We start from the raw sequence: 16,602 nt of genomic DNA, 5'->3' as shown, positions 1-16,602 counted from the left end.
TCATCTTGTCCAATTCAGTGACAATTTGGAGTGACAGGCTCAAGAATGTGGGGGCACTGGAGAAAGAGAGGGGCAAAGCGACCACAGGCACTGTGGTTGCGTAAGCACAGTTCCCATAGGGAAATAGTCTCAAATTCCTGCATAAAATGCTTCTCTTGAAAAGACCATGTTTTCAGGTGTGAAAAATGCTGACCAGTTCCAATGAGTCCTTTCGAGTGTGTCAGCAGAGGTTGCAAACCCTCCGGTCTCGGTGGTGGCAGAGGAAAAGCAGTCGCAGCTTTGTGCCCTCTGCACTGTCTGTACACACTAACACATTCCCCAATGATATTTGTGTGCCTGGCGATGAAACAGCCCAGTTTTAGCTCCGCAGCCCAAAAAGGGGAGGCTTTTTTGTGCTTCACCTGTGTGGCCAGCCCAGGGATTTATGATTCCAGCAGAGACAGTAGCAAACGCTCTCGGATTTTCCCTTTTTCCTTTCTTTCCTAATTGTTTTCCTTTGGAATTCCAGAGCTGGTGTTTTGTCTGCTTTCTCCCTGACCCTCTTCGCAGGCAGGCGTGTGTTTTTTCACCAGAAAAACTGGGAACAAAGAATCGTTGTCTTTAAGCTGTAGCAGGCAGGAAACCCAACTCACAAGGGATCACCCTGAGCCAGCGCTGTCCCAGAGTAGACTCCAGTTCTCTGAATTCAACCTGACAGCTTGTCTGGAGCACTTTCTAAGTAACCATTATCCTTCCTTTTCTCCCAGCAAAAGAGCTGTTATTTTTTTGCCTCGGGTGCACTGCAAGCGATGTTATTGCACATGGAGGGGGGGTTGTGTGTTTGCTGGGGTGCAATCCCTCCTGTGAAAAGCTCTTGGAAGTGCTTTTCCTGGTTTACGAAGACAAGAGTGAATTTGTTTCCTGCTAGTGAGTTAAATGGGCAAACGCTGTGCAAAATGCAGCCGTGAGGTCTGCGCATGTGTCTCTTCCCTTCCCTTTTCTCTTTGCGTGTATTGCTGCATCTAGCTTTTTGCTGCAGGAATACTTCTGCTTTGGAGTGCCAGCACGTTAACTGGATGGCTTTACCTCCCCGTATGCTGCGGGGGTGAAATATGCCCAGTGCTGTTTGTGTTCTGGATGGATGTGTATATGGATACGTGTGTGAAGGGTGCTCAGAAACATGCCTTTCATAATATGCAGTTGTCTCTGTTTTTGCACAGCGTGTGGCTGTTCATGTCTCTAACTTGGCATAACATGTATGTTAACTGGCAAGAGACTGCTTCTCTGGGAGGGATTCTTAGGACACATACTTCATGCGCTGTGCATTGGGACTTCTGCTGCTGCTATTAAGAAAAGCCACAACAACATCATTCTTATTGCTTCCTCTGGTCCTGTATAACATGTCTTTGTCAGTGCTGCAGAGGGTAAAGCAGACAGGGATCAGGAAGTTCCAGCTGGGGGTGTTTTTCTACCCACACTGGCACAACTGGGGGCTGTCGCCTGTGCCTCAAAGCAAACAGGGAGCGACTCCAGATTTCAGGGGCCAGAGCTCTTGTCTGAGGGGGGAGCAGAGCTCAAGGCTCTAGAGTTGCTTCAGCCACAATACTTCAGTCTAATGCTGGATCTAGTATTGGAATTAAATGTAAAGCTTTTGATCACTCTGATCTATGTTTCTCTAAGGACAGCAATGTATAAGTGGGCTCTCAGCTACTTTCAGAGATTACCCAAGTGAAACCTGTTCTTCATGCCCATGTTCTGCCACAGGTTTCTTGTTAAATCCAGCAGTCAGTCCCTTCACACTTGGTTTGGGTTGACTTCAGGTCAAAACCCAGTGCTGTTCCAAGCCTGGACTTCAGTCTCTGTGCCGGTTATCTGTAGAGTGGTCTAATAACAGTGTAGATATGTTTGATAATATTGTTTTGTTGTTAATTTTGGAATAATGTAATTGTCTGATCATGTAGAATGGGAGTTACATTGAAATTCTGCACTTAGTTTCTCCTTCTTAGTGGAGAGCCCTAGAATTACTTAATTCCACATCTGATCCCTGTGCTGGTGATTCTTCAGTGTCATGTTGTGGTCTTGAAGCAGAAATTAATGAGTTTGGTGCTTGAAGGCACTGCAAAGTTGAGAACAGCCTGAGTAATACTGGCTGTAAACAGCATCCAGCATGACATGTGGCATGTGTGCAAAGTAACTGTTTTAATTAGCAGAAACAGCAAGTTGAAAAGTAATTCACTGCAAAACAAATGATGCTGTGGCTGAGAGCTTGAGGCCGCAGTGTACACAGTTAGGATACAGATGTTAACTTGTACTGGGGTGTGTGCCATAGGGCTAAATGTTACCAAAAGTTGGTTGCCAACTTGCCTGAACCACATCTTTGAAGAGGCCAGAGGAGTCTTCATGTTCTGCTTTCTAGTCCTGTTCCACCCTGTCAAACCTCCTACAGGCAGATGATAGCATCCAGAGCCTTCACAGCTTTGTGCTAAGGAAAACTGCATCAAAGCAAACCTCTTGCTGCTGACACTGTAAGGTTTTGCTCTGTATGTATGGAGCATTCAGTACGTGTACTTGGAGCCAGAGTGGGCTGGGGAAGAACCTCACAGACTCTACAACTTTCATGTTTGCTGCCACCATTTAAAACAATGCGTCTAATGTTTCGAGGAGGAGCTGGAGGTGTTTTTGGCTTCCTTACCCCTCCAGAAACCCACAGTCTGGGTTCCTTCTCTCCAACTGGCTTTGAACACAACCCCACCTCTTCAATGCAATCTCCAGGAGGTTAAAGGACGGGAGTGTGAGGGCTCAGCAGCTTGGCAGACCTTGCTTACATGTTTGCTTTGCAGCAGGAGTGTTTTTTGTTCCCATGCGCCCGCACTGGGACTCTTCCAGGGTACCAGAATAGTGCCACCACACACAACCTCCATCCGGGAGGGAAAGCGGTGAGGTCCCATGCCCTTCTTTCTCTTTCCCCCTATAAAGCAGTTGCCACAAAATAGACCCCAAGTGACCACTTATATTAATCACAAGTTTAGATCCCCCAGGGCACCTGGTTCTGCTTTCCCCATTTAGAGAGGCTAATTTAAATTCCAGCCACCAAGCCAGAATCCTTTCTTTCTACTGAAGCAGAAGGACTCATGGCAAAACCCAGACTGTTCTGCTTGGAGAATCCTGTGGATCCCATAGACCACTTTAGATTGGCAGCCTTTTCCTTTCCCTTACTCTGATTTGCTTCATTTAAATCTGTAAGTACAAGTGCTGTCTGGAAATACAGGGCCTGTGCTCCCTCCCCAAGTAAGATGGGGTGTTTGGTGTTTCTGCTTTGGGGTTTTTTTTCTGTTAGGAGAACTGTGGTCATTCAACCTTTGTCGTTTTGTAAATCACCCCAAGATGCTGTGGTAAGGAATCCAGTAGATGATGGCTAAATGACTATAGTCATTACTGTTGGTATTAATCATCTGGGTTGGCAAGACAGACTTGATCTGGGGCTGCCAATGCATTGTAAAGGGAAATGGAGGCAGTGTCAGTGAGCAGCCAGACGAGTCACTGAGACTTGGGAAACTTACCTCTATTTCCTTCCTGGCTCTGTCCTCCTGACTTAGGACAAGCCACTTTCCACTCACTGGCTGTCTAATGTCCTTGGAGATATCAGCTCCAGTAGGCAGAGATGGTGGGCTCTTCCTATTGCTTAGCAGCTACCATGCTAGGGAGTCTAGATGTCTCCACGAGTTTGCTGCATGCATGTTTCTCCAGACATCCTAGAATCCCAGAATGGTTTGGGTTGGAAGGGCCTCCCTGTCCCTACCTGCCCTTGTAAACATCCTCTATAAAAGCTGACTTCAGAAAGATGGGGTATGAAAGGTTCTTGGGAGGTTTCAAGCGATGCTCAGCTCTGTGTCAGGGCTTCTCCTGAGGGAAATGTGATGGGGATAGCATTTGCAGAGGCTGGGCTCAAAGTTTGGATGCTCCTGTATTACATGTAGAGTTACATTTCAGGATGCTGTTCAATATGGACATGCAGTCCCATGGCTATTGTGTTAACCCAGTGTAACACTGCCCATGGGGCTGACAGAGGAGCTAATGTTCAGAGCCGTCACTCTGCACCTTGACAGGCAGCCCCAGCAGCTCATAAAGCAGACAGTGCCTGGCTGGAAAAGAGCTGCTGCTGCTGCCAGTGATGCCATGAATAGGATAAATACACTGTGCTATTCCTTCCCAGCCTTGCTTGTGATTAAGGGCACTATGCCAGCAAAGGCAGCATTTCAAATGAGATTCCCCTATAGTGCCTATAGCGTTTAGTCCATAAATGACCCAGCCCCACTGCATCCATCCTAGAACAAAAAGACCTGACAAATGAGGATATTACCGGCCCAGTGCCCATTGTTCTCCTTCTTATCAAGGCTGGTAGCACAAAATAATGACTGAATCTGGTTTAACTAATAGAGCTCCTATGGAGAGAGCAGGATGAAGGGTCTGTCAGCACTTATGGAGCAGCTCAGGAAGCACGGGGACTGTGAGCCTATTGTTCAGCTGAAATCCCCCCTTCTCCCCTCCACCTCAAGCTCTCAGATTTATAATTTTTAAGAACTTTCTAAAGCTTATCAGAGAGGCTTTGCTCTCTAATACATCATATCTTAAACACAGACTCCCCAATGGCTTGTTCATTGGACTGCATTCAGGCTGAAAGGACTGCTAGGCATCTGGGATCATCTTCTCTGTGCTGTGAAATCTGCTTGGGGATTTGCAGCTTGGTTTCCAAGGGAAGTGAGTCTGTGCGTGTGTGTCCATCTGCCCCCAGCAATACTGGAGCCTGTTAGTCTGTTTAGACTAAATATGATCCAGAGGTATGGGGAACAGGAGCAAAGTAGCTCTCAAGCTGTGAGATGTCTGTAGAGGTGAGCTGGTGTCTCAGCGGAGCCTGCCTTATCTTCCCAACGGCAGTGCCAGGCCTCCCACACTCCCACAGTACAATGTGCAGCCCTTCTCCTCCTCCATGTCCCACAGTCTCAGTCAGGGGATCCCTGGGATTCACTCCTTGGTTTCTAACCCACATCAAGTCCTTCTGTTGTTGCATCAGACAGCTTGACAAGAAGAAACTGCAGAGGTTTGGATAATTTAGTTCATCTCTTGAGCCTTCTTAATGCCCACTGCTGATCCTGCTAATTTTGCCATGTTCTAAGCTTTTTCTCAGCCTTCTTTCACCACTGTGTTGCTTCTGATTTGCATCAAATTGCAGAGGAATCAATAGCCTTTGAAAGGGGAGTTGCACAGCAGAGGATGAGAACTTCCAAATGGCATGGAGGGTGGAGAGGTAGGAGCCAAGGGACATTTGGGGTGAGAAAGCATAGACCAAGATTAGAAGGGGTCCAGAGACCAATGCTATGCAGTCTGCTTTCTGGGAAAGCCATTTCATCTGGAAAAGGCATGGAAAGCCTGGGAAAAGTGCATTTATGCATGTAAATAAATAACATGATATTTAACCTTCTTCCCAGGCGTGCTGTGAGTGTGAATGTTTGCAAAGCTGTGAGATCCTTAGTTGAAAGGTGCTGTGAAAGTGCAAAGCATTATTAATATTCTTTACCTTACTCATAATAGAGGATGCATTCATTCTGGGGAGATTCTGGACATAAACCAGACAGCTGCAGAATGACATTTCTTGAAAGCATCTATGATTTATTTTCTGCTCTTTAATTCCATTTTGTATTGAGCGCACATTTGTCATACGCCTGTTGTTCCACTGGGCCTTTCAAGTCTAAAACAGACTTGGGGACCTGATCCTTAGCTGGGATTAATTTATCCTTAACTCCACTGAAGGTATTTGCTGCTTTACACCAGAAGAGGACCTCAGCCCAAAGCTTCTTAATTGAATTTCCAAGTTTTGGTGTAAAATCCAAGTGGGTTTAATGACAGATAAGACTCACCCTGTCACTGACTGTCTGGCTGGAGGTCTGTAGGATCTTTTTGAGTCCCTGGGTGTCAGGTCTTGGGAATAATGCTGGTTTTGCAGGAATTTGAGTCTCTGGATAGGTTCCCTGGCTCTGCCTTTTCCATTTTGTCTTAGACATGCTCAGCTTTAGAGCCTGGGCCTGGAAGCTGGGGGGGCTGCTGTGGTCCTTTCACATTGCACAGATTTGTGTGAAAACAAAACCAAAATAGCTCAGTGCAGTTGAACTTTGTTTTTTGAGAGGGAAACAAAGAGTTGGAACCTTGTGGTAGCTGATTGCACACATTCAATAGCTGTGCCTGTATTGCTAACTATTGTGTTTAATGATGCTTAGTTAAGCCTCATCCTAACTGTGTGCTGGGCTGCATCCACAGCAGTATGAGCAGCAAGTGGAGCTGTTGGAGCGTGTCCAGAGGAGGCAACGGAGATGCTCCAAGGGCTGGAGCAGCTCTGCTCTGGAGCCAGGCTGAGAGAGCTGGGCTGGGGCAGCCTGGACAAGAGAAGGCTCCTGAAGGGGAGACCTTAGGGCAGCTGGAGAACCAGTCCAGATCCTGTAACACCCAAGCAGCCATAGCAATGCATGCCTGATAGCACAACTGATTGTAATAATGTCACTTGCTGCTAAAACCCCCTCAGGAGATGCATTTTGCACACTTTCTGTGAGCAAAGCAAGCTCCTCCTCTGTGACAAAGATTCTGCATCTGGAGGACAAGGAGGATCATCTGTCCAGATAATGGCCTAAATTTTTGCTCAAAACATGCTGATGCATCTGCATCAACCAGCCCATTTGTAGCAGTGGATTCACTTGGAGCAGTTATCTGACCTAAAAGAATCAGAGAAAATAGAGTATTTTCCATGAGTGCTGCTACTTTTTGGAAAGGATTTTTTCCCCTAATTTGAAAAGATTTGTTCTGTTGGAAAATCAATTGCCACCTTTCTTTTAAACAGGATCACCCTGTCAGTGACATTTCCATTAGAATTACCTAATGGCAAAGCTCTTTCCGACCGAGCTAACCAAAATGTACTTTAGCATCTTCATCAGTGACAGTTTCTGAACATTTGCCTTTCTCTCAATGCAAAACTCTTATGGCTTTTTTCCAAGTATTTCCCAAACTATTGCTCTAACATCTCCAGTTGTAATACTTTGGAAGGACATCCCAGGGGAGAAATGAAAGTCAGAGACTGGCTGCAAAGAGGACATGGGAAAAGCCAGTGGTTACTTCAGACCTCATCCCTGCTCTCCTGCTGTCTGATCCAGCAGCAGCCCAAGCTCTGTGTGCACTCAGATGAAGTTGGGATTTGCACGATGCGTTTCCAGCAAGGAAAATGCAAACAGCATCTTATGTATAACAACTGCTGAGGACTGAGCCTGGGGATAAATATCCAGCTGCAAGCCCCTTTCCAGCCATGGGAGCAGGGACAGGGCTCACTCTGGGGACAGCAGGGCTGGGGCTGCCCATTCCCCTCCTTCAGAGATGTCCCATCACGGTCTTTGTCCCGGGTTGGAACTGTAGCAGTTTGTTTTTCAGGCTGATCTATTTGCAGCGGGATTTGTGGTTTCTGTAAAAAAAAAATATCAAAATAGAAAAAAAACAGGAAAAAAAAAGAGTAAAATAAAAACAAAACCAGGCAGATTCCATGAGCTCCATGTTCCCCCATTCCCCTCTCTTCCCTCCTCTTCTTTCTCTCCCTCTCTTCCCCTCCCCTTCCCACTCCTGGCTCTGTTTTCCTTTTCATGCCAATAACTAGAGGGCTGTAATTTCAAAGCTGCAGCGGCTTTCCCAGCGCCGGGAGGAATGTGCAAGTGCCTGGGATGTTTCCACAGGGAGCTGCGCAGCCCTGCTGCGCTCTGCAGCCCAGCGAACTGGGGCACAAGGCAGTGCTCAGCCCGTCCCAGCAGCATGGAGGAGCATTAGGAATGTCATTACAGAGGATGCGCTATCCTCTTTCCTTAAAATAGCTTCCTCATTGTGCATGTCAAGGTTTGGGTTTTAAAGTTGCCATGTGTTTTCTGGACATAGGTTCATCTCAGCCTCCTTTTCTGCCTATGGTCTTCTGTCACCTTGGCATAAGCAAAAGGGTGGCTCCTTTTGGATGGGATGAGGTGCACCCTAAACTCCACTGAGTGCAATGGCTCTACTCCATGATCAGATGTGTCAGGCTCAGGCATCACCCGAAAAGCTTGTCCCAGAGAGAAATGATATGAAAGGAGGAACAGACATTAATGTTAAAGGATTGGCTGTGATGTTTTCAAGAAGATGTTTGATTTGATAAACCTGAAAGTTTTTGTGTAGAAACTTCTAATTAAATCAATCGATTAATTAATTTTTAATTGGATTATTTAAAACAAGAATTTGCATTTCAAAAAAATCATTGAAAATATTCCCACATGGAAGAAGGTCAGAATTTATACATTTAAAATATCCAAGTTACTGTTCAAAACATGGGTATAAACACAATGGGAGGTCAGTTGAAATTAAAGACTGAAGGCACTAAAGGGATTACATACTATTTTCCTTGCCTCACCTGCAGTTGCTTTTATTCCCATTCAATGTATCTTGCACTTGCCTTGTTCTCTGTTCATTGCTCCTTCTCAGTTTTAGTACATCTAAGATCTTTCTCTGTTTTTACAGGCCCTCCTGTTGCAGGGACACAAAATGTGAATAAGACAACAGAACAGCAGCGGCCTCAGCCAGGTAAGTGTTGATATTGTCCTGTTGCCTTTGCTAGGTAGTTAGATTTGTACTAGACCGGGTGAATACATGTGTCAAGCAGCACAGCACAAGCAGCAGAGTCTGACAGGGAAGTCTCGGAATAATGAGTCAACAGCAGCCAAACTGTTCCTATTTTCCTGCCTTGTCCTTCCCCATTCAAAAGAAACATCCTTGTTTCAGCTGCGTCACGTGCAGTACCCAGCACGAGCTGCATCTCCTTTGAAGCACCCCAATGTGCTGCGCTATAGGTGGGGAAGCAGTCAGAGGCATGGAGTTGTTGATGCTGCACTAGTGGGATGTCTGCTCTTTACCTCCTCACCTCGGCCACAGGGATGGTCAGTGGAAGTGTCTCCAAACAGAATCAACAGGGCTTCCCCTGCGTCAAAGAAAACCAAATAAGAGAAGCGAACCCTGTTGGGCAGCAAGCAGTGGTGTTTCCTGCTGGTTTCCCAAGGGGCCTTTGAAAAGCTAAATACCACCTTCTCTGCTTTGCACAGCTGCTTTCTATCCCTTCTTTTTTCTTAGGGGGTTGGTTCTTTTGGCATCGGTTCAATCCACGAGCAAATGCTATAGATCCAAATCACCAAACCCAGAGAGGAGCAAAGGAGAAGTGTAGAGATTAGGGCTGAGGAGGCCCCTGAATAAGGGAAAGAATTCATTCCTAATAAATGCATTGTGGGGTTTTCAAGAAACACTCAGCCTTGTTGGAGCCAGTGATCAAAATCGTGTTACTCCCATCTGTCTAATGCCCTGTTTGCTTCAGTAAGGGGGAGTTGGGTGAGTGTTGCAGTCCCTCATTTCAGAGGGAAGCAAGCTCAACTGCTAACAAGTGAATTTGCACATCTCATCTGCTGTCCAGCTCTTCTTATTAGGAGAAATATCTTTGCTCCTGATTTGTCACTGTTCTACTATCCCACGCTTCTTTTTTTCACGTTTCATGTTTTCTAGCTGACACATAAGTGTAGGGTATGTCCAAAGAGATTACAGACTTCGAAAGCAGGCAAGTCTGAAAATGGTGCCAGAAACACTGTGCCATTGGGATTCCATAAATAATTAGTGGTTGTTTGCTAAAAAAGAAAGAAGGAACAACAGCAGGTTTTGTTCCAGGCCCTAGGAGGACAGACAGTAAGAGTAAAGAAAGAAAATGAACATTTGAACTGGTTTGCAGAATAAGCAATAATGAACTGGGTTTTTCTTTTGGATAAATCAGTTTTTAAAATAGCTTTTATTGGGTCTTCTTTTTTTAGATCCCTATCAAATCCTGGGGCCCACTAGTAGCCGTCTTGCCAATCCAGGTGAGTTCACCTTTACATTTCAGACCACCACAATCAAACGGGTTCACTACTGGATGAGTAGCTGTTGTTCTCTACCACTGGGGTAGCCATGAGAGACATTGACCATAGTAGCTGTGCTCTCATGAGTGCTTTTGAAAACCTTCTTACAGAAAAGTGAGGCAAGTGGTGCAACATCATCTTTGTCAGGACAAAATCCCCATCCTGAATGTTCTTACCCAAAACTAGCATCCTCTGAGGAGAGTTTTATGGGGGACTTCAATGCTGGTCTCCCAGATTTGCAGTACAGGTTAGTTTTTCACTGTCTGCTATGGATTAGCTGAGTGGAAGGCACAAAACACCTCTGAAAGTCACCATCTAATAACTGTCCCTAGAATATCATCCATAGAAAACTGACTTTAGGGAGTGAGACCTGGAGTGAATGTTGCCTGTACTAAAGAAACTTGTATGTGTTGAATGCTGGTAAGAAAACTTCCTCATATGTCTCTTTACTGTGAGTATAACCACACCAAATAAAACCAGGAGTTACCTAGCCTGGGGAAGAAATAGTCTTATGTTACTCAGATCACCAACTGGAAAGAAAACTGTAGGTATCCAAAACAATATCCATGGAAAACAGCGAGAAACCAAAGAGTTGGAGTATACTGTGTTAACTGCTCGGTGAAGAACTTTGCAGAACAGTATGCTCAGTAAAAAGCCTGTTTATGAATAGCCCCAAGATTTTAAGGCCAAAGGCGACCATTATGAAATCTAATCTGACCTCAAACTCATGAACAGAACAAAGGGTTGACTAACTTGTTTGCTGGGAACCGTTTATCCATTCCTACGTAGGGCTTTCTAAAGCTTGGAGGACCAGTTCCCAGTAAAGATCGAGATAGTCCTTCTGTTTCCTGCCTTTGTCTTTGCTTTTAAGCAGGAAACACAATGTCATTTCCTTTCCTTTTTGGCTTGCTTCTCGCAGGGAGCGGGCAGATCCAACTGTGGCAGTTCCTTCTGGAGCTGCTGTCGGACAGTTCCAACGCCAGCTGTATCACGTGGGAAGGGACCAATGGGGAGTTCAAGATGACGGACCCTGATGAAGTGGCACGGCGCTGGGGAGAACGCAAGAGCAAGCCCAACATGAATTATGACAAGCTGAGCCGAGCCCTCCGATACTACTATGATAAGAACATTATGACCAAAGTGCATGGCAAAAGGTATGCTTACAAATTTGACTTTCATGGTATTGCCCAGGCTCTTCAGCCTCATCCCACTGAATCATCGATGTACAAGTATCCATCAGATCTCTCCTATATGCCGTCTTACCATGCCCATCAGCAGAAGGTGAACTTTGTACCCCCACATCCCTCTTCTATGCCTGTCACATCATCCAGTTTCTTTGGAGCAGCCTCACCTTATTGGACCTCTCCTGCAGGAAGCATTTACCCAAACCCCAATGTCCCTCGCCATCCCAACGCCCATGTATCACCACACTTGGGCAGCTATTACTAGATGCTTTTATCTTCAAGTGGCCTTTATCAGTCTGGTTGGACCTTTTCTTTACTTCTGGGATTTCTATGTTTTTTTTGGGGGACCCTTAATGGAATATTGTGGCCTTTCTGGGGAAGAATTAAAACTGGATATTGGTTATTCCTGGACCAAACCTTTTACTTTTGTAACCTTGCCTCTTGTGTCTTGAACTGAGAGATGGATGCTTCTTTGGGCCAGTACTCTGCATTTTCTTTGGTTTTTAATGCTTATGTCCTCTGTAGGAATTGACTATGAAGATTGTTTGCCATTACCAGCAGTGGTTATTAGCTTTTTGATGTGAGAAGTTTTTCAGGATTCAAAGGCTTTTGGCAAGACATAGATCCAAGTATGGGTCGTAGGAAAAGATGACTACATGGGGGGTTTTCTCACTGTGGAGAGGGTAGGACACTTGACCATTCAGTGGAGGACATTGGGCTGCAGGGGACCGCAACTGGAATCTTAGCTTTAAGGCAGATGAGGATGTTCACCCAACTGGAAATTAAATATATATATATATTCATATATATATATGTACATGTATATTTTAAGAAGTAAAGGGCATTGAAGGAACTTTTCTAGAGTGTACAACTTCATTAGACTGTGTATTAACTCCAGAAACAGCAGCAACCAGAACAAAATGTAACCTATTGTCAAGCACAGACATTCCTTGAAAGCAAAAGTGAAGGAGAAGAAATGACAGCAGGCCCCTGAGCTCTGCCAGAGCCTTAGGGATCGCTACAAGCTACCGATTCGCGAACGCTGTGCGTTTGTCAGACCGTCATCCAAAGGGTCAACAAATCAGAAGGCAAATTACTGTATAAATTATGCAGAGTTATTTTTTTCCCTATATCTCACAGTTTTAAAAGAAAAAAGAGTAAATAAAACGAGTTGACCTCGGTCACAAATGCAGGTTTGTTGTTTTTTTGTTACTATCAGCTCAGTTGTTTGTGGGTTGGTTTTGTTTTTGTTTTAATGTAATTTGTACATCTTTTCAATCTGTACATTTGGGCTGGAGCTTTGTACTTTTTGCTAAAAAAATAGTAAAGAAAAGAAAACTTAAGACAGGAGTAATGTATCTGTTGGGGAGAGCCTTGGTCCTGCAATTGGATCCATAGGGACCCCCAGAGTAGCCAGAAACCTTCCAGATATCCCTGGGTCTGTCTAGATGAGAGTTTGTTCTTGCATTGGCCTGTCTGCAAATTAACTCCACTTAGTTTGCATTGAAGCTGATTGAAAGCATGTAGCAGCAACTGTTTAAGTACTTTGGATGATTTTGCACCAAAATCTTGAGCTTTGGAAAGATCTTAACCACTTCATTGATAAAATCATCCAATATTTCTCCTAACATCTTTTGAAAAACTCTCATTTCCAGTTTAAACATTCAAAACCTCTCAGGCATCTCTAATCTTGCACATGTTAATCTGATGATCCACAAACGGCCATAGAGAGAAGAATAAACCGCAAGCATTTGTATTTTAGAACAGATGTCTACAGGGGGGTGAGACTTCCATGTACAACCTATTAGCTCACTTGTATTAACTGGCAAGCAATTAACAGGATCACAAATATCTAGTCTAGACATAACCTCTGGGACTCTGTGTGGGTGCAAGATCTGGTCCATGTGCATCTGATTGCAGGACGGGAGCCTCAAACCAGAACGTTATAGTCTGCTCATAACTTTAAACAGAAGCACTGATGCCATTATTTAACAGAATGGAAAAATCAGATCGAGCTAATCAGTTTAGGTCTTAGTGCTTTCGGGGTGTTTATAAGTAACATTACTGCAATAATCGCAAAATCTAAGTATGAAGAAATTACCCATTGAAATGGGGCTTTTGCTACTATATATATGCAATGTACTTTTTGGATATTAAAATATATATAATTTTGCAAGCTATCTTGGTGGTTTTTTTTAAACTGTATAAGTGTTACAATGAAACTGTTGTATGAGGAGGATGATGTAAAAAAATGTGACAAAATAAATGGTGGTTTTCTTCTCTAAGGCATCATATTGTCCCACTCTCTCCCTCCCCTCTCACACCTGCAGATAAAGCATCATCTTTGCCTCTAAATTAAATTGAGCTAAAAAGGAAAGCAAAGCAGCTTCATAGCAGTGGCAATCCATCCTTATCACTATGAAACAATATCAACATCTTAGTCCAGATAATCCATGTATCTGGAGCTGGTGTTTGTCAGACTGAATTCAGGTTTTGAAGTGTCTAAATCTAAAACTCAGGCTCCATCTTTTGTCCATGGAGGGAGAGAGGGAGAGACACAAAGTGGTAGAGCAGCCAAAGCTCGAGGAGATGAAGTATCTTGCACAAAGACAGTGGCAGGACCCCGTGATGGGATCACAGCACTGTCAAGAGCCATGACTGCCCCAACAGACATCTCTATCTCTTTGCTCTTTAGAGTGCTTGAGAAGCCATTGATGCAAGGTAGATGTGCAATGCTGAATGTATTCCCAGCCTGCCTGCTCATGTTTCTTACCTATCCCCAAACTCCAGGGAAAGCCAGTGCTCCAAAGCATTCCTGAGATGGAGCAAGAGGCTGCACAAACAAGCACTGCCAAGGAATCTTCTGATTGTGTATAAAGGTCAAGCAAAGGCACTTCCTGTATTTTTGCAGACGCACGGTGGTCCTGAGAGATAGCTTGATCTTTCTGCCGATGTGATAAACCCTTAGGAACACACAACTGCACAAGCACACCATTTCCTTCCTCCACACACAACCTTTTGTTGCTTAGCTTCTAGTACAATAGCTTTTGCTGGCTTGATTAGCAAGCCTGGGCTCTGGAAAAGAGTGATGCGAGTGTGTTCAACCACCACAGAGCTGTTCCCTTTGTGTACTCTGCCATAGTCACTCAATTTAGTCATTAGAGCGAGTGGTTTTTTGCTTATCATTATTGTTTTTACTATAGTGCTATCCAGATTCATTCTGGCTATGCATCATCAATAGGGATATCAACTGGTTTATTTGAATGTGGTGTGTCTGCCCAGTTGCCAGGAATAGGAACATCAGAAGAGTGGGGTTGCACGGACAAGTCAAAAGGCAGAATCTGCAGGTTATCAGAGTACAAAGATGTCTTTGTAGGCAAAGCTTGGCCAGCAGGATCCTTGGTATAAAGAAAACAACCAGTGATTTAAGAAGTGTCTGTTTCCAACTTGCAACACCTCAAAGGAGCCCAGACTGAGGTGGAAGGTGATCAGCAGCATCCATAGCAGAGGTCCTTTCTGTTTCCTTTCAGTGCTTCTCTTCAGGGTACTTGGTGATATTAATCTTTGCTGATTTGTTAATATTGAGCTTTAGATAGAGTTTGCTGCACACAGCAGGCTGCATTCCCATGGAATAAAGAGATATTGAAGCAAAGAGATCTCGAAGCAAAGAGATCTCACACCAATGTGCAGACAGCCTCAGACTGGTGAGGCACCTCCTAGGCACCTTTTAGCTCTTTCATAAGATCTTATTATTCCATTCCTCAGGTGAAGGACAAGTAATAACACACAGACTGGAGCAGTGCACCTGTACCCTGATAGCAGCCTGACTTTGTCATCTTTGAAGCTTTAGGGGTGATAATGGGGACATCTCCCCTCACAACCCACGTTTCTGGGACACGCTGAGAGAACACAAACAAGGAATTTGATGGTACTAATGCTACTTCTTGCTTTTCCCAGGAGAAGGCAGATGGAACTCAAATATTTCAGGCTTAAGTCAGAGAAGTTACCAAACAGATGGTTGGGATCACATGGTTGTGAGCTGGGAGTCAACAGGGATGGCAGAAAACCTCTGCATTGAAGTTCAGAACTCAAACCTCACCAGGAAGCTCACATCTCACTGAAATCAGTGGTAATTTAGCTATTAATTCCTAGTGATTGAGTATTCACCCAGTATTCCTGTTCTCCTTCCCAAGCTCAGACAGGGAATGGGATCTAGCTTAAATATGCCAAACTAGAATGAGCTTTACATTTCATCTCCTATAAACAGATATTGCCTATAATCCCTGGATGCCAGAACCCATCCTCTAGCAGCTTAACAGCTTTTATACACCTAAGAGTCATACCCAGAGGGTAAATTTCCAGACAGCTGCAGATATCCAACATGCATCTAATGAAAAGGAGAGGGATTTCCCCATGCCAGGGCCTTCCCATTAGCAAAAAGGTGGAAGCATTTCTCATACTGCTGCCCAACAAGCATACTCCTGTCCTAATGGGATGTCAACCACGTGGGACATTCACCATAAATTGTGTTGGTGCAAATATTTGATGTGAAACTGGACTTGTCTGGTAATATCTCATGTTATTCTTACCATTCACAATGAGAGCAAATGACTACGCCTAAAGCTTTGTATTAAATACATGTTTAATTACAGATGAACCCAGCTGCTGCTTCTCACCCCTACCACCAGCAGAAAAGAGGCATTGGTCTGTAAATTCCAGGTTAAAGGAGCCAGCTTTGCTTTGTTACACTATTACAGGAATAGCTATTTACTGACTGCTTTGCTGGGCAGACAGCATTTTTAATGACCTCTGTGAAGTGAGTTTGTTTGACTTCAGCCTGCTTCCTAACAAAGGATGTTCTCCCACATGAAACTGAGCGTTGCTGCATTTGGTGTTAATTAGAGCTGTAAGGGGACTGGGGTTTATAAATTCACTTCAAAGAGCCTATGTGTATACTTCTGCACGATACCTACCATAACATCCATGCATCTGTAAAAGCAGAACTCGTTGCAACTAAAACTCAGACTTTTCCATCCTATTAGAAAAGAACTAGGAGACAACTAAGGCCACACAAAGAATTCCACACAACACAATTTACCTTGTGTGTTGTGATTGGTTTCATCTGCGGAGGTAGACATCCCTGCACGTGTAATGGGGCACTGTGCAAGCAGGTGTGATGGTGATAGTCATTGGTTACACCTGAACAGAGCCTTCAATCAGTATAAACAGCTGCAGCAGATAAGCAGGAAGGTTTTTGGGGTAGGAGAGACCCTCTTAGAGTGAGGGTTTGGCTGCACCTTGCTTAGGAGCAGGCAGAAGAGGATGGAGGTAGGTTATTTATGTCAAGTTGTATTGCTAAAGGAGGAAGAATGACCCAGTGCCTCTAGAGGTTTGATGTGCAACTATTTCAACGCAAGAGCTTGCTCCTTCCTTTCCAGGAACTGCTTCAAACT

At 44.5% G+C, this 16,602-nt stretch overlaps 1 protein-coding gene across 2 annotated transcripts in view; it reads left to right on the top strand.

Moving 5' to 3' along the window:
- FLI1 (Fli-1 proto-oncogene, ETS transcription factor) overlaps window positions 1–13,329 on the top strand; it is a 75,652-nt gene extending 62,323 nt beyond the window's left edge. For both annotated transcript variants that reach the window (XM_034069584.1, XM_005142751.3), the window contains exons 6-8: window positions 8,551–8,613; window positions 9,879–9,926; window positions 10,885–13,329. In XM_034069584.1, coding sequence (XP_033925475.1) covers window positions 8,551–8,613; window positions 9,879–9,926; window positions 10,885–11,414 — 641 coding nt within the window. In that variant the 3' untranslated portion in view covers window positions 11,415–13,329. The remainder of the gene's footprint in view (window positions 1–8,550; window positions 8,614–9,878; window positions 9,927–10,884) is intronic.
- The last annotated feature ends 3,273 nt before the right edge of the window (window positions 13,330–16,602 follow it).

The sequence above is a fragment of the Melopsittacus undulatus genome, chromosome 15 (genome assembly GCF_012275295.1).
Source record: "Melopsittacus undulatus isolate bMelUnd1 chromosome 15, bMelUnd1.mat.Z, whole genome shotgun sequence".
NCBI classification, from domain to species: Eukaryota; Metazoa; Chordata; class Aves; order Psittaciformes; family Psittaculidae; genus Melopsittacus; species Melopsittacus undulatus.
The sequence above is the reverse complement of the archived record's forward strand: the minus strand, read 5'-3'. Positions and strand labels throughout refer to the sequence as shown.